At 33.2% G+C, this 27,113-nt stretch overlaps 2 protein-coding genes across 2 annotated transcripts in view; one reads left to right on the plus strand and one right to left on the minus strand.

The window, feature by feature from the left end:
* Positions 1-22,715, plus strand: part of LOC133204635 (helicase with zinc finger domain 2-like) — a 44,618-nt gene extending 21,903 nt beyond the window's left edge. The window contains exons 9-20 of the mRNA XM_061340388.1: positions 900-1,024; positions 2,050-2,181; positions 2,280-2,343; positions 7,018-10,660; positions 10,749-10,834; positions 10,965-11,102; positions 17,924-18,064; positions 18,156-18,763; positions 18,866-19,087; positions 20,396-20,543; positions 22,244-22,411; positions 22,576-22,715. Coding sequence (XP_061196372.1) covers positions 900-1,024; positions 2,050-2,181; positions 2,280-2,343; positions 7,018-10,660; positions 10,749-10,834; positions 10,965-11,102; positions 17,924-18,064; positions 18,156-18,763; positions 18,866-19,087; positions 20,396-20,543; positions 22,244-22,411; positions 22,576-22,715 — 5,615 coding nt within the window. The remainder of the gene's footprint in view (positions 1-899; positions 1,025-2,049; positions 2,182-2,279; positions 2,344-7,017; positions 10,661-10,748; positions 10,835-10,964; positions 11,103-17,923; positions 18,065-18,155; positions 18,764-18,865; positions 19,088-20,395; positions 20,544-22,243; positions 22,412-22,575) is intronic.
* Positions 3,920-5,758, minus strand: LOC133172526 (uncharacterized). The gene is made up of 4 exons (XM_061307433.1): positions 5,697-5,758; positions 5,143-5,295; positions 4,745-4,922; positions 3,920-4,160 (listed from the first exon to the last, which is right to left on the minus strand). The coding sequence occupies exons 1-4, from the start codon at positions 5,756-5,758 to the stop codon at positions 3,927-3,929; spliced, it is 627 nt and encodes a 208-aa protein (XP_061163417.1). The 3' UTR covers positions 3,920-3,926.
* Positions 22,716-27,113: the final 4,398 nt, after the last annotated feature.

Below are 27,113 nucleotides of genomic sequence, written 5' to 3' on the forward strand. Positions count from 1 at the left end.
CAGCAAAAAATTCAAATCTTGGGTGTATTTTTGTTGATTTTAAACATATAAGGGATTTTTTTTTAAATTGCACGTTTCAGTCTTTTTAACTGACACACCATATAATACTCAAAAAACTGAAATAATTTTTTAAGGTCAGATGACACGTTCCTCAATAATATATAATTTTCCCCCATTTGTCATTGAAGTATTGCTACTTTAATAAGTTTCCTCACAAAAATACGGTACCTTACCAGAACATTTGTGCAAGATAGCAGAGAATGGTGTTTTCTATATAATTCTTTTAGAAATCGCTTATATTGCCATTATCACAATTATTGGTGTATATTGGTATACTTATGTTTCAATACATTTTAAAACAGTTCAGAGTTTGATATATTACGAAGAGATACAAAAGATATTTGAGAAACATGTCGTCAGACCTTAATTGAAAATACTCTTACTCATATTTACTCAGCCAAGGAAAATTACATACTTATATTTAGTTCCTTGCTGTCTTTAAAAAAAAAAGTTATTTAGATGGTACAGATATAAAATATCCTATATATGAATTCTCTTCATCCTTTTGCAAAACAACTAGCAATATGTTGAACCATTTAAAGAACAAATGCCCAAATTATGTGTCTACTGGTTTAGCATGTTGAAGAAGATTTAATAAATTCCAAATGACTTTACCACAAAAGTGAACAGCAACAGCTTGAAAAGTAACAGTCTCAACTACGAACAAGTGAAGTATGGAATCTCCACTTTAAATATGAGAAATAGAATGTGCGTTACTTTTCATTCATTGATTTGATGAACTTTGCTGTTTGAAAATTTACACTTCTTACTTTCTGACATAGACCACTGTGTAAATAGAATATATAGTTTGAGATAAGAGTAACTTTTATTCTCTTCAGATCGAGATGGGGACGAAATGGACGCAAATAATCTGTTCATGTGGGCTAAGGCGTTAAATGACCTGAGAAAGTTTGATGTAGCTTTGAAGAAAACAGAGGAAGCTATTGAAGTACATTGTGCACAGGTATTCGAAAGTAGATAATAAATAATCACTAAAAAGGCAACGAAAGAAATGTTTATCAGTCACCCATATAAAATTTTGCCTCAACATTCAACAATAATGATTCTTTTCAAATAATCAAATTGTAATTAATACTCAGTATTTTAAAAAAAAATTTGATTGAAAATTCCACCTTGACAATTTTAAGGAACTAATAATCACCAACCTCAGTGAAAGTTACCTCTTTTAGCAGAGGGTCATTAATTAAATTTTTATTCATTTTTCACAAAGTTCGGTCGTTCAGTTTGTTTCACGTATCTATTTGAAATATAGTCATGAAGGTTGTTTGGAAGTAAAAATTCATATCTTTTCCCAACATGCTCATTTAATTAATTAATGATATCTAGAGATATGGGTTGCATTTCAAGGGGCTTGGAGACTCAGATTTGAAGCTAATATTTTCTAAAATTTTCAAAATTATATAATGAAATTATAAAATGATATATATTGCTAAAGCATTTCACACCGAATTATATTTAAAACGTGTTAAGAAAATTCTTTTATCTGGAAAGTATTAATACCAACTCACCAATATTGCCAGTTTGTGCTCAGTAATGTATACAGACTAAACAAATTGATAAATTGTTAACACTAACAATTATAAGAGAGCTTGTGCCCTGTTTACAAACACATGTGTTTGACGTGATGTTATGAAGAATGGCGTTGTCATTAAATTCTTAGAATATTTATGTAAGTTGAAATCATAAAAAATGAAGTTAATTTTTGAATGAAAATAGACATTTAAAATTGTAAACAATGCAACTGTGCCCAGGCCCCTTTAATGCTGATTTTCTAAAGAGAGAAATTTATAATACGCTTCAAAAATATTTTTAAATCACATCATCAAAATGGTCATAATGGCGGATCATATCACTTCAAAAAGGTCAGGGTGACATTCCATGAAATCTCTGAAACAGCCAATTTCCAAATTTGACATTTGGAAAAATGAATTAATGTATGTTTTCATTTCTTTCATAATCTGTTTTCAGACAGAAATAACTTTACTGGATTTAAGAAAATTTAGAGATTCACTTATTTTGGAATGGAATCGTGTGCCAAAGGACCAAGGCCATGTAGACGCTGAATGGTTATTTGCAACTAATATAAGTATGCCACAACAGGTATATGAATAAATTTTCTTAGATCTCAAGCTAAATCAAAGAATAAACTTTAAATAAAATATCTTTGTACAATTGAATTATGTCATTCAATTTTCTAGATGAAGGAAAAGGCCTTACAAGCCAAAGAAAAGCATGTAAAGAGGCCTGGAGCACACCGCAGACGTGAGTAAACAAGAAAGGTTGAGATTTTAAACTTGTACGCGTACGTGTACGTATATAGATAATTAGACGTACACGTACACGTTTTTGTAATTTGTCTGTTGAGATTTTAATGACGTGTAACAAGAACGTGTACAAGAATTTCGCGCACTTTATTTTCAATGTCTTCAGAAATGACGTCATTTTCGTTTATGACGTTTCCGTAAATAATGGCAGATGCTTTGGAAATTGCTTGTTTATGTGAAGACGATGATGTGTTGCTTATGTCTACAGTTACAGAAAACGATGTGAAAAGTCAACAACTAAATCTAGACAATTTATCTGAGGAAGAGTTTTATTCATTCTTTCGATTTCAGAAGAATGATATTTCTCGCCTATGCGAGGCATTGTCCCTTTCATCCTAATTCGTATGCCCAAATGGTACTCGGGTATCTACGACAGAGGGTGTCTTGATACTGCTTAGGCGCTTGTTTTATCCTAACAGACTAGATGACATGAAACCATTGTTCAACCGTTCGAAGTCAGAGCTTTCATACATTTCAAACACTGTATTGGATTATTTGTACCACAGACATTCGGGTAAATTTTGTGACCTAAATCAAAGTTGGTTGGACGAAGAACACCTTCGAATGTACGCTGATGCCATATCAGACATTGGTGGACCACTTCCAAATTGCTGGGGTTTCATAGATCGAACAGTAAGGCTGATATGTAGACCTTCCGCGAACCAAAACCTTGTCTATAATGGACACAAAAGGGTACATGGCTTAAAATTTCAGTCTGTAGTGATACCAAATGGTTTAATTGCAAATATGTATGGCCCTATAGAGGCAAAGCGCCATGATTCTGCCATGCTAAGAATGAGTGAACTAATGCCGAAACTTGAACAACGCATGACAATGAAGGATGGTACAGTATTCTCTCTTTACGGCGACCTTGCTTATCCTTTGCGTGTGCACCTTATTACACCTTTCAAAGGAGCTGTTCTCAGCAACCAGGAAAGAATATTTAACTGTAGAATGTCAAAGCTCCGTTCCAGCGTTGAGTGGACATTTGGAAAAATCCTCTCTCTGTTCGCTTTCGTTGACTATAAGAAAAATCAGAAACTATTTTTACAACCTGTGGCTAAGTATTATCTGGTAGCGTCATTACTCACTAATTGCCACACCTGTTTGTATGGTAGTGTTACGAGCGAGTACTTTAATCTTCCACCTCCTACACTTGAAGAATACATGTCATAAAGTACGGGTGTATGTCATTGATATCGCTGTATATTTCACAAACTGTTACGTGGTAAATTTTAACCTGGTCTTCATGACAAAAATCTGTGTTGAGTTTTTCTAGTAACTTTTAAAGTAGCCTGTAGAAAAGCTTAATTGAGTTTAAACAGTTTAGGTATATTGAAATAAATAAAATTCTTTCATAGTCATGCTTTTAATTGATTTCTTGAATATTTTAAAAACACCAAGGAATGTTTTCGCATTTACATTGTATCTTATTACATGGCTAGCTAATATGCAATAATATATTCCATTTATTTATTCAAACATTTTGTAAAAAGCTAGCTAAATGCTAAAATAATCTATTTATTTATTTAAAAATTTTGAAAAAAGTTCTAACATCATTTTCGTCTGCTGCTTTTCAGCCTCCAGTCTTTGGAGCCTTTCCTTTTTCTCCAGCTCAAATCTCTCCTTCTCCAAGTTTAGCTGCTCTCGACGAAGTGACAATTCCTCATCTCGGGATTGTTTTTCAGTTTCTGCTTTTTCTTTCAAGAATGATATCAAACTTGAACTTTTTCTAGGAAATTTACCGCTATTTCGCTGGTCCTCGTCTAAGTAAAAATCAGAACAAAATAATTGACTTGGTTCTAGATGTCCCAAAAAATAAATTAATTGATAAATTAATAAACTTAAGAATAGTAAACACACCACTTCAATGTTATATCAGTAAAGGAATTTTCATATTAAATGCTAAATTTATCCTTCGATTTGAAACTGAAGGAATAATGTAGAACAGGGCCATGCAAATAGCAACTTTTGCAGAATATCAACTTTAAACTTGAATTTCATCTAATGTTTTCTCAGACTGCAACATGTGGAAATGACGTACACTGTACTGTAAGCTGTATATTTCCAATCTTGCTAGTTAATGTTCCACGTCCAGTCTTAAATTACAATGACTAGATTTTAAAATAAGAACCAGTAAACAAATTACACATTAACTATTCTCTCTCTCTCTCTCTTTCTCTGAATAAGTTATTTATTGACAGTGACATGTGTGCATATATAATTATTTGTTTACAAACTGTATAAAAGAACAATCAACATCCGGCCCATCGGGCCTATATGCCACTTTAAACACAGAATTGAAATATGTTATATAATAAAGAAATTAAATAATACACACCACTTTTGGATGGTGTCAGGTTCTCTAGTGCACGTTTTCTGGGATCTTTGCACAGGGTCTCCTCTTTAACAGCCTTTGATTTATCTTTCCGTTTTTTCTCTTCTTCTTCGTTTGCTAACTCGATTATTTCGTCCAAAAGAATTTCTTTTTCTCCATACGTTTCATCTACACCAGATCTACAGGTAATTTAAATATTGACAAAAATGTGATAAGATTATGATTTAAAATAAAACTCTGAATGAAAATAAAAAAGTGAATGAATTCAAGTTCTACTAAGGAACAGTCTTTTTAGATACGTATGATTCAAGTCGGGTTCATTACAGGTATGAAATGATTATCTTATTACATAACAGCAATGTAAATTTTTAATTAAGATAATTAGCATAGTCTGCATATTTTTTGAGGGAACAACTGTTGAACTTCTTCCTTTGTTCTATGAGAAGGACAGTCCTTTTCCGAACCCTCCTTGCGTCAATATTCAGGGGAAGAACTGAAGAAATCTCTGCCCATTTTGCTCTATCTTTGAAGGGATTCCTGCTGATGACCTCTCTATCAACAACAAAAACAACAAATAAATGATTTACTTAACCAAAATTTTAAAAATTTTAATGTTGAAAAAGAAATTACATTTTTTTTAAAGACCAGGGACCCGTTTTAAAATTTTGCAAAATTAATAATTCTGTTTGAAATTGCTAGAAAAAATATCTTTATAAATTCTTTTTAAAAGTTTAAAACAATTTTTTTCAAATTATTGTAAAATAGATCGTAATAAACAGAAATAGATTTTGGACTTAGTCGTAAGTTCTTTAGTAAAACAGGCCCCTGAAACTTGAGGGTCTAAAATTGCAGTATCTTATACCTTATATCTTTATGATGAAAATTCGAGAAATACTGTAAAACATATCCTTGTTAGAAACTTACTAACTTGTTTTTTAACATGTAATTCTTACCTCAAAAGTTTAATGTCATCTTGCTCCGAAAATCTAAACTGTTTTTTCCTCCCCGATTCCATGGTACATATAACGCAATATAATGGTCTGAAAAAAAATATTGTGTTAATTATTTATACTAAAAGTACATTTACAGATTGAACTTGAAAATGTCTTTGTAAAAGTTTAAGCATGTCAACTTTCTCTCTGACATATATGGACCATCTTCCGGTAATGTACCGTAGTAGGCCTATAAATATACAACGTTCTGTCCACAAGTAGTCCCCCCCCCCCCTTGAGTTTTTGTTTTTGAAGTCTTTTTAAAATAGCTCACTGGAAGGTTAATTTTTAGGTATAAATACTACACGTAAAAATCATCCTAGGGAAAGTTACTTCGTAATGTCTTGCGGGAATATTTTTCTATGGGGAATGAATCACTATAATACCCCCCCCCCCTTTCAATACCTCTTGACTACTAGTACTTAAAAAGACGGAGATGATTAAACCTAATAGTAGAATAGATACATATAATGAAACAAATTCACACAACTAATTTTTGTGCTATTTTAAGAATACAGAAGCTAAACGTGTTTTCATTTTTAATAAACGGTGATCGGTGTCCCTGTTTCAACATTTGTGACATCAATTTGACTTCAGTTAGTAAATAAAACCTCTTTAAAATACGTACTTATAAAACTAAAAATCCTAAATAAAGTACAACAACCAAATTTTCATACATGAATAGACTAATTTTTATTATAAAAGCTACAAGTTTGTACTTACGTGTAGACGCCACCCTACAAGTTGCGGGAACGGGTAGAGAACTTGTCATCACTAAAACTGATGACGTAATACACGAGGAATTTAGGGAATTCCCCTACTAGACGTACCCGTACCCGTACACGTATGAAATCTCAACCTCTCTATTATTATGTCACGCCTTTCTCCAAAATACCAGAAAAATGTGTATGATGGACATTAAAGGTTGTAAGAAACATTTCCGTGTTGAAATCGTTTCTGTTCAAAGTAATGTAGAGGTTTTAATAGATATCATTTTAAACAAGCAAACAATGTCAACGTTCCAAAAAATACAAGAAAACTTATTAAATTTTTTGTTGTTGCATGAAACTTGTAAGTATTGTGATGTATTCCTGTACAAACTAATGCAAAGTTTTTATAAAAATATTTATTACAAAACAGTATTTTTCTGTGAGGTCTGAGATTACTGTAAACAAAACCCGATTGCTTTTAAATTTTAATAAATGTGCATACAATTAATTGTTTTCTACCATATTAGATTAAATCCAATGTACTTTTAAGAGATTGATTTTTATATCGGCAGCTAAGAGACCAGAAAAAGAGAAACCTAAATTGTCACCCACTGAAGAATTTGAGAAAAGTACCATGTCTTTTGAAGACACTTCTAAATATAGAACATGGAAAGACGTACCCCATTACGTTCCTGAGCCAATAGTGAAGAAAAAAAGAAGAAAACTCAAAAAGACAGTCAAAGAAGAAGAGGATTACGACGTTGAAATAGTAGAAAGAAAAAATAGTGATTCCGATTCTGGACAGGCATCAATCAGTGAGAATGAATATTCAATCAAAAAGCCTTTTTCTTATGAAGCACCAGAATATCAGATTTCCGAGACAGATACCTTTAGTGACAGTGGTTTTGATACATTTGACGACGAGGCTCAATTAAGGTATTCTATTATAGCCAGTTCTGATAAAACACCCACAAACAGTGATCTCGTTGTTTTTGGATTAACTTTGACTGACGATTGTAAAGCCAGTTTTCAGATAAAAAGAAAATCAAAGCCATTTCAATATCAAAATGAAATGGACGTGCAGAATCTTCTTCGCCTTCTTCAATGGGACAAGAATAAGTATAAACGGTGTAGTATTGAGATAGAATCAGCTCACAGAGCAGTATGTAAAAATTTAGATTTGGCAGACGATGTGAAAGAAATTGTCATTTCGGGAAGATCAAAGTGTGGAAAGGCATTTTCTGATGACGAAGTAGTAGTAGAGGTTCTTGGAGAATCTAAAGCGCAGAGTTCTAATATTCCCAGATTAAAAAAAGATGTGACTAAAGAAATAAAAGACAATGATATCTTTGGAAAAGTCCTTGGGAGATTAAAAAGAAATAGATATGGAGATTTAGAACATCCTGTGCTTATCTGCTCTAAAGATGAATTTGCAGATCATAAGATGATACCTCTTTGTAAGACAGTTCCGAAAATAAATGTTTCTCATAAAAAATGTAAACACAAATATCAAGTAGATTTGTTCTCATATGATACAGAGAGAAGTGTTGTTGAATATCGGACAACTTTGGATATTAACCCTACACGTAAGCAATCATGCTGTTTTCTGGTTGCAATTCTAAATTGGAATGACATGTATCCATTTGGAATAACGTTAAGTGTAATAAACACAAAAGGGGATATAAAATCAGGTCTTGGCATCCTTCAGCTCCAATATCGTGTGCCCTGTACTTACAGTAAAGAAACCAGAGAGGCAACCGAATCAATATTAGAAAAAAGAGTAAAAGCCCATGTTGAAGAGAAAAAGGTAATAAAAGTTTTCACAATAGACGATGGAAAAGAAGGTGCAACAGAAACTTCTTACAGTGTAAATCTCGTAGAATCAGGGCTCTATCGCATCGGGGTACATGTAATAGACCCCACATCAGTCATTAAAAAGGGGGATGCCCTTGATTTGGAAGCAAGAAGGCATGGTTCGGACTTCTATGTAAACAAAGATATACATCCAGTGTTTATGATTCCTGAACGACTCAGCAATGAATTATTCAACATGGAAACTGGAAAAGAGAGGGAAGCGTTGAGTGTTTTTTTCGACTTTTCTATTGACGAAGAGGAAATTGATTCTCTCAAATACTCAGACATTAAAGGGCAAGTAAAGAGATCTGTTGTAAAATCTGAAAAGCAGTATAACATCTCTGATGTTCAAAATCTCTTAAGCTCAAAGCATATGAAAAGTGATATTCATGTATTATATATGACTTCTAGAAAGCTACGCAAAAAAAGAATTGGAAATGCGTCATATTACACGGAAGTGAACGAAATGTTTCCATATGAGAAGAATAATTTTATTGAATGTATAGATGCACATTTGTTAGTGCAAGAGCTGGACATATTTACTAATCAATCAATTGCAAAGTTTCTTTTTGCAAAATATCCCAGGTGTGTACCTTGCAAGTGTCATGTCCGCCCTTCTGAAAAACTACTCTTGAGATGGAAAAATGCTCACAATGAGCATATGGATAACATCTTATTTCATCTTCAGGATTGTGAAATAGGTACTGGTGCCGTATGTTCTATTTTCAACTGCAAACCGAGCCTTATTCGATATAGGCATCATGTACCTGTTCAAAATAATGTTTGGGATGCATTGAAAGAGTATGCTAGATTAAAACAATATGACAAATTACAGGTTGTTCTTGGTGCAGATGAAATTCATCCACTACAAAACTTGGCCCTTGAAGAATGGATCGAAATACAGGAAGCAGCTGAATACAAATGCTTAATTTCTAAGCAGCTTGAGGCACTTCATTTTGATTTGCGTGTCCCCATTTTCACAACTTTTACCGCTCCGCTCAGAAGGTTTATAGATCTTGTCGTTCATAGAATGGTACATGCAGCGCTTGACAACTTGAAAGAGCCCCCTTACAGCGAAAATGAAATTCAAAAAATTTGTGTTGAGATGAATCAAACAAACCGCATTAGAAAGCAGTTCCGAAAAAGTTGTTTGAAGTTATTGTTTGCCCATTCATTAAGTAACGATCCCCGTGTTTTCAATGGCTTTATTCGAAATGTCACAAATAATGACGTTGAGTTAACTTTTCCTACGTTACGTAAATTGAGCAGAGCAAGCAAGCTGTTACCAATTAACTTATTACATTCAAAGCAGAAACCTAAATTTGAAAAAGAAATTGGTTTTGATCGATATTTTATGACCATCAAATGGCAAAACCGTATTTATTCATTGAATAGAAGAACAAAAAATCCACCAAAAGAGAATACTTATCTCAGAATAAATCCACACCAAAATGTCCAATTTCATCAGCTCAGACAGTGGGTAAATATCATACAAGCACTTTTAAATGGAAAAACAAAAAATATTCACTCACTAATGTCAGCTGTCGATCAACCAACTTCAAATGAACAAATTTCAGCATCATGGAACACAGTAAATGATGTAAGTTCAGAAATTCGTGGTGGATATTTTGCTCAACAAATATGCAACTACAGCCTATCATTCAGTTATGGTCAACTTGTTGTAATTCAGATGTGTTCGGAGCCAGAGAGAGGAATAATGACGCCTATGCCACAACTGTTTGACATAACACCAAATATAAAAATCTGTTTACAACATGCTAGAGATCCTCTTGGTACTTTGTCCTCAATAGCTACGAAATCAACAAACGAAAAGTACTCTTCATGTAGCGAATACATCAACATTTGGATGCCTATATTCTCCATGGAAGTTGCAATTCAAACAGCAGATGATGATTCCATTACAATAAGTGATTTGCCAATCACTTTTCGTCTTGGAGGTGGAGGATTTTCTCTTAAACAGTCTTTTCTTGAAAAACGTGACATTCATTTCACTGCACATTCGACAGATCTTTTGAATACAGAGGAGGATGTAAAAAAAGACAATGAAGAAGACAAAGAACGATTTTATATGCCTGGATCTGATTTTCTCTGTATAAGGTGTCCTTTGGAGCCACTAAGCGATGTTGTCAGCAATTTTGGTAGAGGTGCTATTTCCCCACGGCAAAGGTATTGGATAGGCCATGCTCAAGTAAACGATGTCCGATTTCTAACGAAAAAAAACGAGAATAAAGTCAGTGTAGCGTTTGTTTGTCATAATAAAAGCCCTCCAATTCCACAGGAAATTTTAAATAAGAGGAAGGATTGCAGTTTAGAAATATTACCTAAAGCAGATGTCTGCAGGTTAGGTTTTTCTCTAATGTATTTTGCTGTTTGCTGGTGTATTTTATGAATAACTTAACACTCAATTTCTCTCACTCTTTAATTGTAGGAGAACAGAGTTGTATGTAAAATGGTTAGAAAGTGCTTCAGAACTTGCTAAAGCTATTGCATTAAGAGGACCACTTCCGGGACTTGGTAACTTCTAGAAAATCTCATAAATCATTGATATAATTCCTACTACTAAAAATACTGTAATAACTGTATCTTATTCACACTTTGAAAATGTTAGCTTTCCTGTTGAAATATGTATCATTGCATACTTCAGATAAAATTCATAAAGATTTAGGAGATCATGTGCAAGACCTTGAAATCCCAAACACTGGAATTACATTCAATGAGAACCAAAGAAAAGCAATTAAAAAAGCACTCTCTTCAAGCTTTTCCTTGATCCAGGGTCCACCAGGTAACATGACAATAAGCACAAGAAATTACAATACGGTATTATAATTAAGGGAAAAATAAAATAATCAGAGAGAGGGGGATTGCTTAGAAATGATTTATGAAGTAATTCATTGTCATGACTGGAGTACAAAATTTTGTTAAATTAAAAGGATGACTGCACTTGAGGACATGCAAAAAATGGGTGGACTTAAGAGTCATGAAAAAGTCCGTAAATAGAAATTTTTATAAAATGTTCATTTCTTTCCTTAATATAAATCACCGGTATCTTAACTGTGTATTCTTGATACAGATATAAATATAAGACACTGTTTTCAAGGAAAACCAAATAAATATTGAAGGCATGGGAACCGAAGATTTCTTGAGTATCAATAGATAATCAGAGTCACGCTTATTTCATCGTCTTAAGGTAGTCCGATCATCAGGTTCTGAAAATAAGCAGTTAAGTAATCGAAAAACTCATAAAAATGTCTCCGAATTAGCAAAATAATGTGTATTTGCGCATGGAATTTCTTCAAAGTTCATCATTATATTGCAACATATCATATAAAGAAAATTAACAAATATCAAATATAATTTCAGGAAATGCGAATAAAAGCATCAGCTAATTCTAATTGAAAATTTATCAATAAATATATTTTATGATTAAAAAAAACTATAGTTTCAAGGCATTCGGAGATAATTGCATGATTTTATACGGTATTTAAGTTCGACTATTTACTTCAATTGTTACTTAATAAAAAGTGTGAATAGCTCGTGATATTATGGCAAAACATCATGGATCACCTCTCATTCATATCATGCTAATATGCATTGGTATCTAAGGCTAGATTAAAAGAAATTCGATTTCTCTAAAACTAGTTATTTTTTGTACTTTTATGGAGTACAACTGTCCACGTTTTACAAGACCATCTCTAAGACGTCAAAGGACCATATCATATTCATGAATTATATTGAGATGCATGAAATGAAAATTGTTGCACGAAAAGATTTCAGTTTCAAGCTTCATATTAAATAATAATGTCAAGAGTTATCCTTCCTGACTGAGCGGATATCATTAATACATAGTCAGCGCATGTTTGTCGGCTTTATTCTTAAGAAAATTGTAGTTGTATATTGAACAAAATAATGCCATATCAAAAGAAAATGAATCGACAAATGTGCGCTCATACTTAATTTTACAAAAAACATGTTCAAACCAAACTTGTCGGTTCCATTACTAAGACTGTGTTAAGCTTGATTTGACCTCGATTGACCGGTTAAATATTACAATTTATCACGTGATGTCTAGCTACAAGGGTTTTTCTGAAAACAATTATTCTACAAGTATTAGCTTTCTTAAAAAGCTCGTCTGACGTGAGCAAAATTTATTATTATACGAAGAATTGAGAAAAGTTGAATCCAACGTAATCAACACAACTCTAAGAGACACGAAAGTTTAATCCAGTGGCATCAACTTGAAAAAAAGGAGAAAAAACTAGGTTATGAATTTATTCTATATAAACAGTAACTGTATTACTTGTAATTTTCTTTTTTTTTCATGGAACCGGGGAGAAGAGGAGGAACCCCCCCCCCCATATTTTGCCGATATATAATTATATTCTATAGAAAACATAGCTATTTTATGTCCCATAAATCATGTAAAAAACGTATTCATGATAACTATTGCTTGATAAGGAATTTTTTCTTGAATAATAGTGCCCCCGGAAATTTTTAGTTGTGCACCCCACTCCTCGTGAAATTTCATCCAACTGGCTTTTTCCTGGATACATACATACATGTAAATATAACCGGTGCTTTAGAAAAAAAAAGTTACAACACATACTCTGAAAAATCTAAACATCAATTGGTGAACAATTGGGATAATAATGATTTTTAACAATTTACTCAAAGTCCGGAAAGTTAATTTACACAGTAATTATACCCCCGCTCTGAAGGAGAGGGGGGTATACTGTTTTACCCTTGTGTGTCTATCTGTCTGTCCGTCCGTCTAGCTGTTCGTCTGTATTTCTGTCCGTAACAAATTTTGGTAGTTTCTCTGCAACTACTCATTGCAGATGCTTGAAATTTTAGCACACTCTTTGTTTAGGCATGCCATACGGTAGGATTCATTTTTGTACGAATTCGATGTCAACTTCCTGTTGATCCGTGTGTCTCTCCGTACCATACATAACAAATTTTGGTCGCAGTTTTCTTAGCAACTACTCATCGCAGAGGCTTGAAATTTTAGCACACTCTTTGTTTAAGCATGTCATATGGTGGGATTCATTTTTGTACGGATCCGATGTCAACTTCTTGTTTACCCGTGCGTCTGTCCGTACCATACATAACGAATTTTGGTCACAGTTTTCTCAGCAACTACTCATCGCAGATGCTTGAAATTTTGAAATTTTAGCACATCCTTTGTTTAGGCATGCCATATGGTGGGAATCATTTTTGTACGAATCCGATTTCAACTTTCTGTTTATCCGTGCATCTGTCTGTACCATACAATAAAAAAAAGGGATGGCAGTTTTCTCACCAACTACTCATCGCAGATGCTCCTGATTATAACTGTGTCTGTCCATAACTGAACTTCTTGATTCACATCAGAGCAAGGGTATTATTAGTGAGCATTGGCTCACAGACTTCTTGTTTATAATAAGTCCGAAAAAGTCGTGTTTTACACCGTAACAGTATCCAAACACAAGATAACAATATAAGAAAGGTTGTTGTTAAACATTTTGACCATAGTACGTGGTACTTCCAAGATGACAATGCCCCATTCCATCGGTCCAATGAATCTGAAATTTGGAAACATCAGAACAGAATTCCACAGATAAGTTGGCCTCCCCAGTCTCCCGATTTGAGCCCAATCGAGAATATTTGTTATTAATGAAAATCAAAATCAAAAACAGACTTTGTAAATGTAAATGACTTGAAAACTCAGTTACAAAGGGTTTGGAATGAAGTCACTTTTTTAAATTCAAACACTTTATGCAAGCCTTCCAAAAAGATGCAGAGAGGTATTGATCAAGAAAGGTGACATAAGAAAATATAAGAGTGATTAAAGTTCATTTAAGAGGCTGGCAAGGAAGTCATATAATTTTATATGATCCAAATGGCTGCTATTAAAAAAAGTTGATCAATTATGGCAGTATGCTGTATGTCTCCACGTTCTATTCACTTCCTAAGTGCATTTTCGTGAATAATTTATCGTATCCGTTATCAGTCTCGCTGTAGTCTCACTTAATCTCACCAGAGCTATGTAATGGATAAATAACGAGATAGTGTTGAATAGTTTTAGAGAAAACATTCCCTCCGAGGGTCGAAGGTCCGAGGAGAGGATGTTTTCTCTAAACTATTCAATACTATCGAGTTATTTATCTTACTTAAGAAACTTCCCCACTTTGGACCCCAAAGAAACATCTACCCATTCATATATCCAACTTTGCTGTAATACAATGGGATCTAGCCCATTTAGATATCCAACAGTGACAAAATACAATAGCCTAATCGAACACCCCTTTTATTCATGGACTAGTGAGCATGAAACTACATGGTGCTAATGTCATTTCAAACCTAGCCATTGTGCATGAAATCAGATGAAGAATAGTTTAAAATCCAAAGTAAATTAAGAGAGGTTCAGATAGTGTTTTGAATATACTTTTTGACCTGAAAGCAGAAGAAAACTACAGAATTTTGATAAAAGGTTGGAAATCTATCATTATATATAAGATGATGATTTGTTGAGGAAAAGTAATGGAATCTTATGGAGTTCCATTCAGAATACTTCTAGTAGTGCTAAAACAGATGAAAAGATTGTCGGTGTTATGCAGAACCCGCTTTAAAAATATTCCATATCAAGATCTGCAATAAAAAAGGTGACAAAAAATAGATGGGCTGTCAATTTATTAAGAGGTGATGTGGTTTAAGGTTCAAGGTGAAAATGTATTTATAAGCGTGTCAAAAAGTGATGCTTTCATAATTTAGGACCGGAAACATTCTGTTTAAATATCATCGGATAAGTATTAGATATATTATTGACGACAAGAGTCTTATAGTGTGCAAAATTTGGAGGAATTGTAATTTTTGTGGGCATTGGAAGTACATTTTTAACATGATTCTAATGGTGTGAAAAATGCGAATTCCATGTGCATTGCAATGGACATTAATTCTAATAGAGTGACAAATTCGGAGTAATTATTTTTATGTGCATTGGAAATACATTGTACATTTGAAACTCTTTTGTCTCTTTTGTTCATTGCTTAATTATGTTTGTATGCACAGTTGGATATTTAAATATCCAACCGATAGGCAGTTGGATATTTGAATATCCAACTGATGGCCAGTTGGATCTTTAAATATCCAACTAGTGATGGTTGAATCGGTAAAATATACGTAGACTAATAACAATGGGTGAAGTCATTGAAGTTTTTTTTAATGTGAACTCGGGTATTATGATATGCAGAACAATGAATAAAAGGTTCCAAACACATTAGTAGGCCCACATTTTTACTGACTTTATACATAGTCAGCGCATGTCTGTCTATTGTTCTCCGTTAACAGTAGTTGTATATTTGCATTAATAATGTGTCAAAGGGAGATTGATAGACAAACATGCGCTCATGGTTTAAAAAAAAAAGAAAGAAAGCCTCTTCCTTCATTCGCTCTCTCTTTTGTATTCAAGGGTTGTGACGTTGAATATTAAAATTCACCACGTGATTCCTTACCTCAGGTAACTCTGAGAATACTAAATTCCGTCACGTGACTTGTTATAGTTACACTATAGATATTAATTGGTTAGCGGTAAATACACTCGCAGTTTTTCATTCACGAGGGGCGGAGCCCCGAGTGAATAAAAACTGTGAGTGTATTTACCGCTAACCAATTAATATCTATAGTGTAAGTTACTTGTACCAGAGGACCAATGAGAGAAAAGCAAGTTGATAATTAGCACCGCCTACTACGAGGTGTCAAGCCACGGTTTAGAGTCTGTATAAATAACTGTCTCCATCTGCAAGGATAATATTTAGCTGCGGCACTGCTTCTGTAAATCGTTGATAAAAAAATTGGTACGTCTGAAGATTTTGTACCTTTGGAATGTAGAAGACACAGAAAACATGATTTTTGTCAGGTACAGGGGTAGCGATTGTAGGCTTTTATATTCAGGCCGTCAACTCTGAGAGAAAATTTATCTTTCTAGATCTTTTTTTTAAAGGGGGGATGGGTATGGGAAACATCGCCATTGAAATTTTTTCTTTATGGCAATCGGCGTACAGAAAAAAATGAAATGATTTCTGACATTTTAATGTAAATTTGAAATGGTATTGAAAGTTGAAAAAAAACGCGGGGACTTCTGATTTGAAATTGCTATATGTATTTGGAGACGGGAAAGAGAATGACGAGAATTCCAGATAGGACGTATCATTCACTGATTAAGGATACGTGGAGAAAACATACAGAAACATTTATGAAGCGAACATCGACAAGCTAATGTTAGTTTTTTTGAAATTAAGAATGTCTTAATTCATTCATCAGCCATTGCCAAGGTCTGGAAATTAACATCATGTATTCATCAGTCAAAGTCTTGTCACAGTATGGCTTGATGCCAAAAGATGGGCGTGACTTAAAAAAAAACTGTGCTTCTGGCAAATACACCACAGCAACATCAAAGCAAAATCTAAATTTACCGCCAGTCCTATGGTACAAGTAAGGTAGCATGTGTTGTGCTAACTAGGACATTATGTTCGAACACGTAAAATTGTCAGTCCTTGATTTCAGGACAGATGATACCAATAAACTTTTATCTAAAATCATAATAGCCACTGAAGTCATGAGTAAAATGAATAAGTTTAACCGTGTAGATTTTAATTTTTTATTCAAAGTTTTCAAAGTAAAGGATTCAGTGACAAAAAAATTGTATAGATTCATAAGGATGGTTGTAGAAAAGTAGAATTTTGAACTTCATAAAAAGTTTTCAATTTCTTAATATTTTAGAAATTTATAATTTGCATTATTTATAACCAAAATAGGGCCAAAAATAAATACCAATCCAAGCATCCATTTTTTTGTTTGTATCATCTGTCCTTAAAATCTTCTTTACTTACATGAACAGGCTCATATTGTAAATTTCGTTTTGAAAACTGTGTAAATAGTGTACTTGCCATAATGAATAGAGAGGGAGATGGGAAAGAGTGATCACGTTTTTTAATACATCTAATTGTTATTTATCTAGTCTAATTCTAGACCCATTCTTACAATGTTAGCTCCACCTCTCATGCATACCTAATGTTTAATCAAGGGAAGGTAAGTGTAAATTCTCTATATTTGGAAAGAGATAAGGAAAAAATAAAATAATTTTATTGTATCACACTCTAAAATGATTTTAACATTTTAATTTGGTTCTAAATTGACATAATTGTTTGATATATATATATATATATATATATATATATATATATATATATATATATATATATATATATATATATATATATATATATATATATATATATATATATATGAAAGTGAAATTAGACCGAAGAAGACCTTAAACCTGTCGTTAAGTGCAGTCATCCTTTAATAACAGGTGGCAAGAATTTATTAATACCATGCATTTAATAATGATGTCTGTGACTGATCTTTGCAAAATAGTGAGTACTTGCTGACTTATACCAAAGCAAGATGGAGCTTTGGATAATTTTGATAACATGTATAATCAATGAGAAAATTACTCAATGTGTACATATTTAACCTTACTGTCAATTTTTTATAGTTTATATTTTAATTTTTAAGATAAATTCAGAGTACAATATGTTTACAGTATGCTTGAAATTGCTTCAGGTACCGGGAAAACAGTAACTGGAGTTGCGCTGATAAATATTTTCAGTTCCATTAATCGTCGTTATTTTGAAATGAAGAGAGGGAAAAAAGACTTCGTTGTATTCTGCGGCCCGTCCAATAAATCTGTTGATTTAGTCACAGGTAAAAAGTAAAGTTTTGTCTTTCGTATTCAAACATTAAAAAATATTTCATACCTCTAAGAGATTTTTGCTTTAAATTTACTTTTTTTCAGTTTACTTAAAAAGAAGTTGTCCTCCAGAATTAAATATTCTTCGAATGTACGGCAGTTCCTTAGAGTGTAAAGCATTTCCCATACCAGGCAAAGTGTTTTCAAAAAGAAAGAGCGAGTCTGCACCAGATGAGTCCCTTAATGATGTTACTTTACATAATTTAATCCGAAAATCCGGTAATAAATATGCTGAAAAGATAAGAGACTTTGACAAAAAATTCAAACAAGGAAAAGAAATAGATTATCAAGACATCAAAGATTACAAAAAATACATTAACAAAGCTGTACAGGAAGAAATACCCAAATATGATGTCATTTTGTGCACAACTGCAGTTGTTACAAGTTCAAGACTCCTGCATGCCACAGCCAAATCAATTTACCAGCTGTTGATTGATGAAGCAGGCATGTGTACAGAACCGGAATGTTTATCAGCTATCGTGGCTACACAAGCAAAGCAAGTTGTTTTGATAGGTGACCATAAACAGCTCCAACCAGTTGTCATATGTCAGGAAGCGGCAGCACTGGGACTTCAAAAGTCCATGTTTGAGCGCTATGCCGAATCACAAACTTCTGGAGAAGTACTCACACTTCTAACCGATCAATACAGAATGGTAATTAACTTATGCTATGTTATAAGAATAACACTTGTTCTTTTTGGCTATTTGATGTAAGCGTGCTTTAAAAAATAACAATTTAATATCTTCAATTTTTAGCACCCCAGCCTTTGCCGCTTCCCATCCAACACATTTTACGATAAAAAGCTAAGAACAAAAGATCTCGAGAAATGGAAGATGCAACAGCCACTTAGTTTGTGGCGGGATCCAAAGAACCCTTTAGTTTTCTGTCATATAGAAGGCCAGGAGGAGTACCTTTCAAACACGACTGAAGAAGGCAATGAGATGTCTAAATTCAATAATGCCGAAATTGATCAAGTGGTAAATCTTACATTACTAACTTTATGGTTAGATTGTCTTTTCATAATGACTTTGCATTATGTCAATTCACTAAATATTTTGATTAATAATAAGATAGGGAAAACATATGATAAATTAACTTAATTGATGTCGTTTTGTCTCGGGATTTTTCCCTGAGAATTTGATGTACATTTGTACGTTTGAAGATGATGATATCAAAACCGTCCTATGACTGCATGAATTCAGTGCTCCGGCTGTACTTGAAATTTAGAATCCTTTACCTAAATTAAAACAACCGACTTATATTAAATCAAATGTCCCCTAAATTCTTTAAATGCGACTTAAGCAAAGAGTATAAAAGGGTTCATGAAAATAATGAATAACAAAATAATTACATTTGTAAAGTCATTTGTCGAAAGTATCAATAAAACAAGTGAAATGTTTGACAAAAACTGAAGTACCTTACTGATCGAAGAAAGTGTTATTGATGAATGTTAAATGTAGTTTTCTAAACGAAAACAGATGTCTTCTCCTTCCCAAACTGTAACTACTGCGATCTTTGTGATCTCAACAAACCAGAAGACCATGAACAACAACATATTGAAGTTTTAAATGATTGTGACAATTTTTATTGGACTATAATATTTTTACAACCATTGGTAATTGGTATCGTTATGCTTTCATGTTAAAAAGTTAAATTTGATTGTTTTAAAAACATTTGTTAAAAAGTACTATTACCATTCCGCGTGCATAAACCACACATTCCGGGTAACCGTTAAAATGTATGATGGCAGGTAACAATAAAAAAAATTAACTTGCGGAGGATGTTTGCGCGCACGCTTCACCTTGACGCTTTCCTTTAGATGCATTCTAAATACATTTAGCATAACAAAAAGTGTAACATGTTTATTCAGGGTAACATGTGATATTATTATCCCTTAAAAACCATTGTTGACTTTATTTAAAGTCTGACTTTATTCCAAAGAACAAATGCAAAATTTGTGACAGACAATCATCTCTGCCACTAGGGTGAGAAAGTGTTTGAATTTGTTGAACACGCTGAGCAGCTTTTTTTTTTTTTTCAAATTTCGTAAAGTTTTTTAGTTGCTAGAGATGATTAGAAAGACCGATTGAACGCTGAGTTACTGTGAATATCCTTAAACATTTTACTCTGTACAGAATACATGCAGTTTATTTCATTTTCATATTTTTACCGTGTCTATGATCTTCATCAATTTCTTTTGGCCAATACTGATCCAGTGAATGCACATATTATCCAGTTTATAAACTGAGCATGAAATCTAAGTATTATTGATAATATCTTTATAGGAAAAGGTGTATCAGCATTTGCTGAAACAGGAAGGAATAAGTCCTGAAAATATCTACATCATGTCACAGTATAATGCACAGTGCAGTAAAATCAAAGAGAGACTGAAGAGATATGTTCCACAAGTCAATACAGTTGTGGCAAGTCAAGGTAAGATCTAACTTTCTAGCTAGGGATTTGAAAATAATCTTTTATTGTATGGTTTCCTTGATTAGGAGTTAAAACCTATGCTCATCTGTACAATAAAGTTTATTTTCTATCAAGAGCACTCTATATACCTGGCATCTGAACAAGCACTTATAAAAAGTAATAGTTCTACATTATAGGGCTCAGTCACACTTTGCTGGATAGCACCATCGTACGTCAAACAGGTGAAAAGGGGTGACAGAACGTAACTCGTGGGTATTGCATTTATGAAATTCGTGCCTTGCATTTTTCAAGGCTCTTGCAATCAACGTATGAAGCGTAAAAAACGCACAAAAACTGATCGATTATCAGATATGTACTGCACAGGCCACGGTCAACTAACTAATTTTACCCGTTTCAGTACCGAATCAGTAACGTGTAAAATGAATGCACATCGCAAGAGAATATGACAAAACGTTAGATGAGCGGTCATGCTGGCTGGAACTCTCCGGATATAGAACGCATTCACAGAATAAGAATCGGACAAGAAACACGCGAACGGCGATAAAAGGATTAAAAAAATTGTCATCCGTTTGACGTCCGTTAGCGCTATCCGGTAAGGTGTGGCTGAGCGCATAGATAATAAATTTGATGATTTTTAGCACAACTGGTCAGAAACTAGAAGAACTTTTGCGATAGTAAGGTGTCCGTCCGTCTAGCTGTCTGTCTGTCTGTCTGTCCGTCCGTCTGTAAACTTTTTTTTTTCCAAAATGCTACTCCTCCTACAGTTTTGGTCTGATTTCAATATGACTTGGAACACAAGTAGACTACACCAAGATGCATAATTCTATATAACAGTTTTTGATTTCAATGAACGGTGTTGCCATGGTTACTCCTCCTACGGTTTTTGGTCTAAAATCAGTATTACACATGTAGACTGCACTAAGATACATGAACATAATTTTGTGTATCGTTTTTTTTATTTCGATGAATAGTGTTGCCATGGTTACTAAAAATAGAAATTTCTATGCAATACTTTCAAAACGCTACTCCTCCAACGATTTTCGTCTGATTTTAATATAAAGTGGCACACAAGAAGACTATAGTAAGATGCATAATTCTGTATATCGTTTTTTTTTATTTCGATGAATGGTGTTGCCATGGTTACTAAAAGTAGAAATTTCTATGAAATACTTTCAAAAAGCTACCCCTCCTACAGTTTTGGTCTGATTTCAAAATAACTTGACACACAATTAGACAACATTGAAATGCATAATTCTGTTATATTTTTTTTAATTTCAATGAACGGTGTTGCCATGGTTACTGTAAAAAGAAATTTCTGTGAAATACTTTCAAAACACTTATATTCCTACAGTTTGGTTTGGTTTTAATATAACCTGGCATGCAATTAGACTACATTGAGATAAATACTTGTATTTATCAGTTTTTTTATTTCAATGAATGATGTTGCCATGGTTACTAAAATCAATATTTCTGTAAAATTATTTTAAAAGACTACTCCTCCTACAGTTTTATTCTGATTGCAATAAATCTTCCTACAAAAAGAGACTAAACCAAGGATCATTATTCTATTTATTACTGTTGCAAAGTTTCAAGTCCAAGTGCAACTTTTCCTTTGTTATAAGTTCAAACCAGTAGAGCTACAGTCTCATCAGAGGCTTCTGGTTTTTTAGTATATTAATCGTATATCTTGACTACAACAGGTGGGGAATGGGACTATGTTATATTTAGTCTTGTAAGGTCCTTACCAGAATACCGAATCGAACCTCATCCTACAAAAGGATGGTGCAAAGAAAACTTGGGCTTCATCATAGATTACCATCAAATAAATGTTGCACTTACAAGAGCAAGAAAAGGTCTAATTATGATTGGTAAGTATACGTACAGTAAATTTTTCTTTTGTGTACTCCTTTTGAACATTTGCATAGCAATGTCTGAAGTAAGATGAATGCCTCATAGATCGTAGACGAAAAATTGTCAGATTCTTTTTGGCCTCAACAAGCCTTATAAAATGTGATCCTTTTTAATCTAACAGGAAACAAAAAACTCCTGAAATGTGATGACATTTTCAAAACATTATTGGATGAATATGAACAGAAAAAGTGTTTAGAGACTGCCGATAATTTTCCTCCAGTGAAAAAGAAAAAGGAACAACGAAAGGCTTGGGTTCCTTAACCTTGCTGATTACTATTTCAAATTAATATTGATTGGAAAGAAGAACTAGAATTGATATTTATCCGCTTTTGATATATGAAGTTGAACTTAAAAAAAGTGTTACAGTAAAATATACCTTAATTGTAAGAACTATGTATTTAGTAATACGTCAATCTACATTTTCCTCATAGTAAACCAAATATGTTTTGTCATTTCATCTTTGTTCCACCTGAGTGCTTGTTCTTGTAAAACTCATGGACATCTAATTCATCTTGTACCTAATAAAAAGTGCTGAATCTTTTATTCATGTTTGTAGGTATATTCATAATAGTTAATGAAAGTAGTTACTTTCTGTCTGTAAAAAATCAGTATGAGTAATGAGAGAGCCTCTACCATTCTGGAGAGAGGTATGGGCAGACTCCGGACCGTGGCTTGAGACGATGCATTGAATTATTCCCATATTATGATTGATTATGATTAATAAAGGTAACTTTCTATTGTGTTTTATATGAACTGCTTTTAAACATGCAAATTACAATCATTATGACCTTATGAACTATTTAAAAATCATTCACTGTCTGTATTTTAATTATAATATATTGGTTTTCTTTTCTTTTTTTTATTATTTCAAAAAATGAATTACCAGTTATACCAACTTTGTATGCCTTTAACCTTTGAACAATAAAAAAAAAATCAGTGATAACGTTTTCATCATTCATTGTGCTGTCATTTTCTTTGTCTAAATATTTTTTTAAAAAAATTGATTTGTAGTCAGTTTACAGCAATACAAAGTAAAATTGTACATGGATCATATCGCACAAAATCATCAAACCTTGTCATTTGTCACATTGGAGGGATTGTGCCATAATCCAAAGGCAGTAAGAAAAATTGAGTCTATACGTCAAATATTATATTATATTATTTTATTATATTACATTATATATATATATATATATATATATATATATATATATATATATATATATATATATATATATATATATATATATATATATATATATATATATATATATATATATATATATCCATTTCTGTTTTCTCTGTGATAACTCTTTTGAAAGTTAGTTGACATGATTTCTTGATCATTCTACCGGAATGCAAATTTCGCCAAGCGATATGCCAGGAGCTAAGGAGGTCGAATATGCATGTAAATCTCGTGCGGCTGTCTTTGTGTTTGACGTCACGGGGCGCGGACTATTAAATTGACATGGGAGACCTCGTGTAATTTAAATCTATTAGGCTACAAATTTAAAATCTAAATTTATAATTTTATTTCACAATGCAATGGAAATATAAGGAATCACTGTCTAGTTAGTAGAGTATGCCAGGGATATCAACGATAGTTGGAAACGTAGGATAATTTATGCATAGCGATCGAAGGACCTGTGTCTATACCGGATAATTTAAGTACATTCGGATATATAAATAGTCACCCTTCGTCACAAGCTATCTTTCCGGATAATGTAGGTCCATTTGTATATAGTCTAATAATAAGTTGTTTTCTACCTCCTTTCTCGAAGAAACGATGAAACGGTATTTTAGGAAGTTTAATTGGGGCAATGTTTAAAATTTTGAAACTAAATAAGTTTGTTTTCAATATAACTATTGAGGTTTGTAGTTTCAAAGCAAATTAGACGTACCGATGGCGAAGTTTGACTTTGGATTTGGCCTAATCAAAAGCCCTTAGATCACTTTAAAAAAATTAAGATGGTAAAAAAAAGGTATAGAACTCCTTTCATAGGGTATCCACATTCACCAATAAAATACTTTAAATCAAATAAAAACTAAAACTTTACTTTCTATTCTAACTATTCAAATATAAACAATCTACGTTACTACCAAAGTTCTATCCGAAATTCCATATACTTCCCGAGATATGCTGAGATCATATCCCAAATTTGACCTTCTTTTTTTACTCGACATTAGCTTGGGCCTCTGAATAGTTGCATTTATTGCAAAGCGGGAACGACGGGGCGAATTCTTCCCGGAATTTATTCTATACTCTCTGAATATTTGTTTTTTAGCACCCAGTCTCTACAAAATTTTATCTGATTTGATCATATGGTCGTACGAAGTTATCAACAATATTTTAGCGGTATAATTTAAAAAAAAAATCAAAAGGTATATTGTACATTCCGGGAAAATTTCGTTCAATTATAGTTCTTTTTACATTAATAAACAACATGGCTGTGAAGTTGTTGAAGCAAAAGTTTTCTAAAAAAAATTTCGCCAAAGGAATTATTACTGACTTAACCTTACGATCTGGAGTAAAAAATCAACTTTAAAATGTTGAAAGATTGTGCAATCACTAAGCAGCTGTTCGCTGCAGTTCAAACACCATCTGTATACATGTATGTGAATAACCAGGGCCCGAGCTAATGCCGAATAAAAAAAGTAGGTCAATTTTGAAATTGATTTCACCATATCTCGGGAAGTACATGGAATTTTTGTATGAACTTTGCTAGTAATGTAGATTGATTATATATAAATAGATATGAATAGAAAGTAAAACTCAAGAGCATTCGATTTAAAAGTATTTTATTAGCAAAAGTGGGTACCCTATGTAAGAAGTTCCACACCCTTACCTTTTTTATACACCCCAATTTTTTTAAGGCGGATTTAAGCGATCCAAAGTCCTGTGGTCTGTTGAAAAAGTTTGGAACAATACTGTTTGTTATCTTTTCCTTTTTTTCTACATGTTATCCTGGCATTTATATAAAACATGTTACCAAGATAACAAAAAGGTCTTAGTTTTTTTGTAGGTGATATTGTTTTGAACTGATAATTTGGGAGGGGAGGGCGAATTTGTTTATTCTGTTACAGAACCCATGGTATCTCATGTGGTCCACCTGGTCAATAACTGCATAAAAAATCCAACTAATGAATGGCCAAATAAAAATTTATTGAAATAGGATGAAGACATTTCTTAATTTTGCGAGCATTTGTGTCACAGTGAGCAGTCAAACCGCAAAAAAGCTTTGGAAATTTATTACTCATATGCCTTAGAATAGGTACTATGCAAAATTTGCAGGATTCAGGCACAGCAAGGAGCAAATTATACTGGTACAAAAGGCATAAAGTACAAGAAAAAAAAAAGCTTTAGTAATTGATAGTGATCATAGATATATATTACCATGATTAATTACTAGTATTTTCAGCTACATTACTAAAAAAACCCAGGCCAACATTTTTTTAACAAACAAAGACAGCTTTGGGAGTGAGTCAACAGCTGCAGTGGGCATACTTAAAGATTCCTTTCCATCAAGGCATGACCTAATCACTTCCCCAGTAATTAATTAGGACAGTAATTAAAGATTTGCAAAAATGAAATAACTAGGAAATGTTGGAGTTTTCTAAAACTAGATATAAAAGTGCAATAATTGGCAAATGATATATATCCTAATCTAGCTACAATTAATTGCAGGTATTAGATTACATTCTGAGCGAAACTATGATTGGCTAGATGATTTTCTTTTGGGGGGCATATTTCAAATTACCTGGTAGTTTTTGAAATAGTTGGCTTGTTTAAAATTAAATTGGTTCATTATCTCCTTGGATCGATTTATTTGAGATATTTAGTTCAACTATTTGACATTGTGAAAGGCAGATTAACAAAGTGATTGGTCAGGAGTCTCACTTGGACAAGCAGCACCCACTACTTGCTCAGTATGTCTTGACCTTCATATTGATGCTTTAAAAAGGAAATGAAAATTCACAAATTGATTATTCAATCAATCAACTTGCTCAAATTCAGTTTTTGCTTATCAGGCTACATTGGAATGGCTAGTCTGCTAATATGCGCGAAGAGACAGGGGAACTAAGCTTGTCGAATAAGCAGTTTAATAGAAATTATATATGAATCTTTTTACGATTATCAAAGATTTCATAGGTTGATATGAAATTGCATTCTTGGAGCTAAGATCTTTACTAGTGTAGAAGAAAAATCAAAACCAAAGAGTTAATAATGTGTTAGTCAAAACAATATTGATTGATTGATTGTATGTTGTTTTACGTCCCATTCGACAATTTTTCACTCATAAAGAGACGTCACCATGAAGGGCTTCAAACTTAGACCTTTACTCGGCACTCAGGGCCATTGAGCAGTGAGGGATCTTTATCGTGCCAACGCCTGCCGTGACACGGGGCCTCGGTTTTTAAGGTCTCATCCGAAGGACCCGCAACTTTCATTTCAAAGTGCCGAGCGCTTGGCGAAGGAACAGTTGCTACCTACTTTTTATCGACTTAGGCAGTCGCGGCCGTGGCTCGAACCCACGACCTCCAGATCACGAAGCGAGCGATCTACCGACTGAGATACCGTGACGGTCAAAACAATATTGTACTTTTTTTTTTAGGTACACTACGATATTCAATTTAAAGCTTGTCTGGCGAGGGATAATT

This window comes from Saccostrea echinata, unplaced genomic scaffold, assembly GCF_033153115.1.
Source record: "Saccostrea echinata isolate AGI-Se365-2 ecotype Australia unplaced genomic scaffold, CSIRO_AGI_Sech_v1 ptg000054l, whole genome shotgun sequence".
Lineage (NCBI taxonomy): Eukaryota > Metazoa > Mollusca > Bivalvia > Ostreida > Ostreidae > Saccostrea > Saccostrea echinata.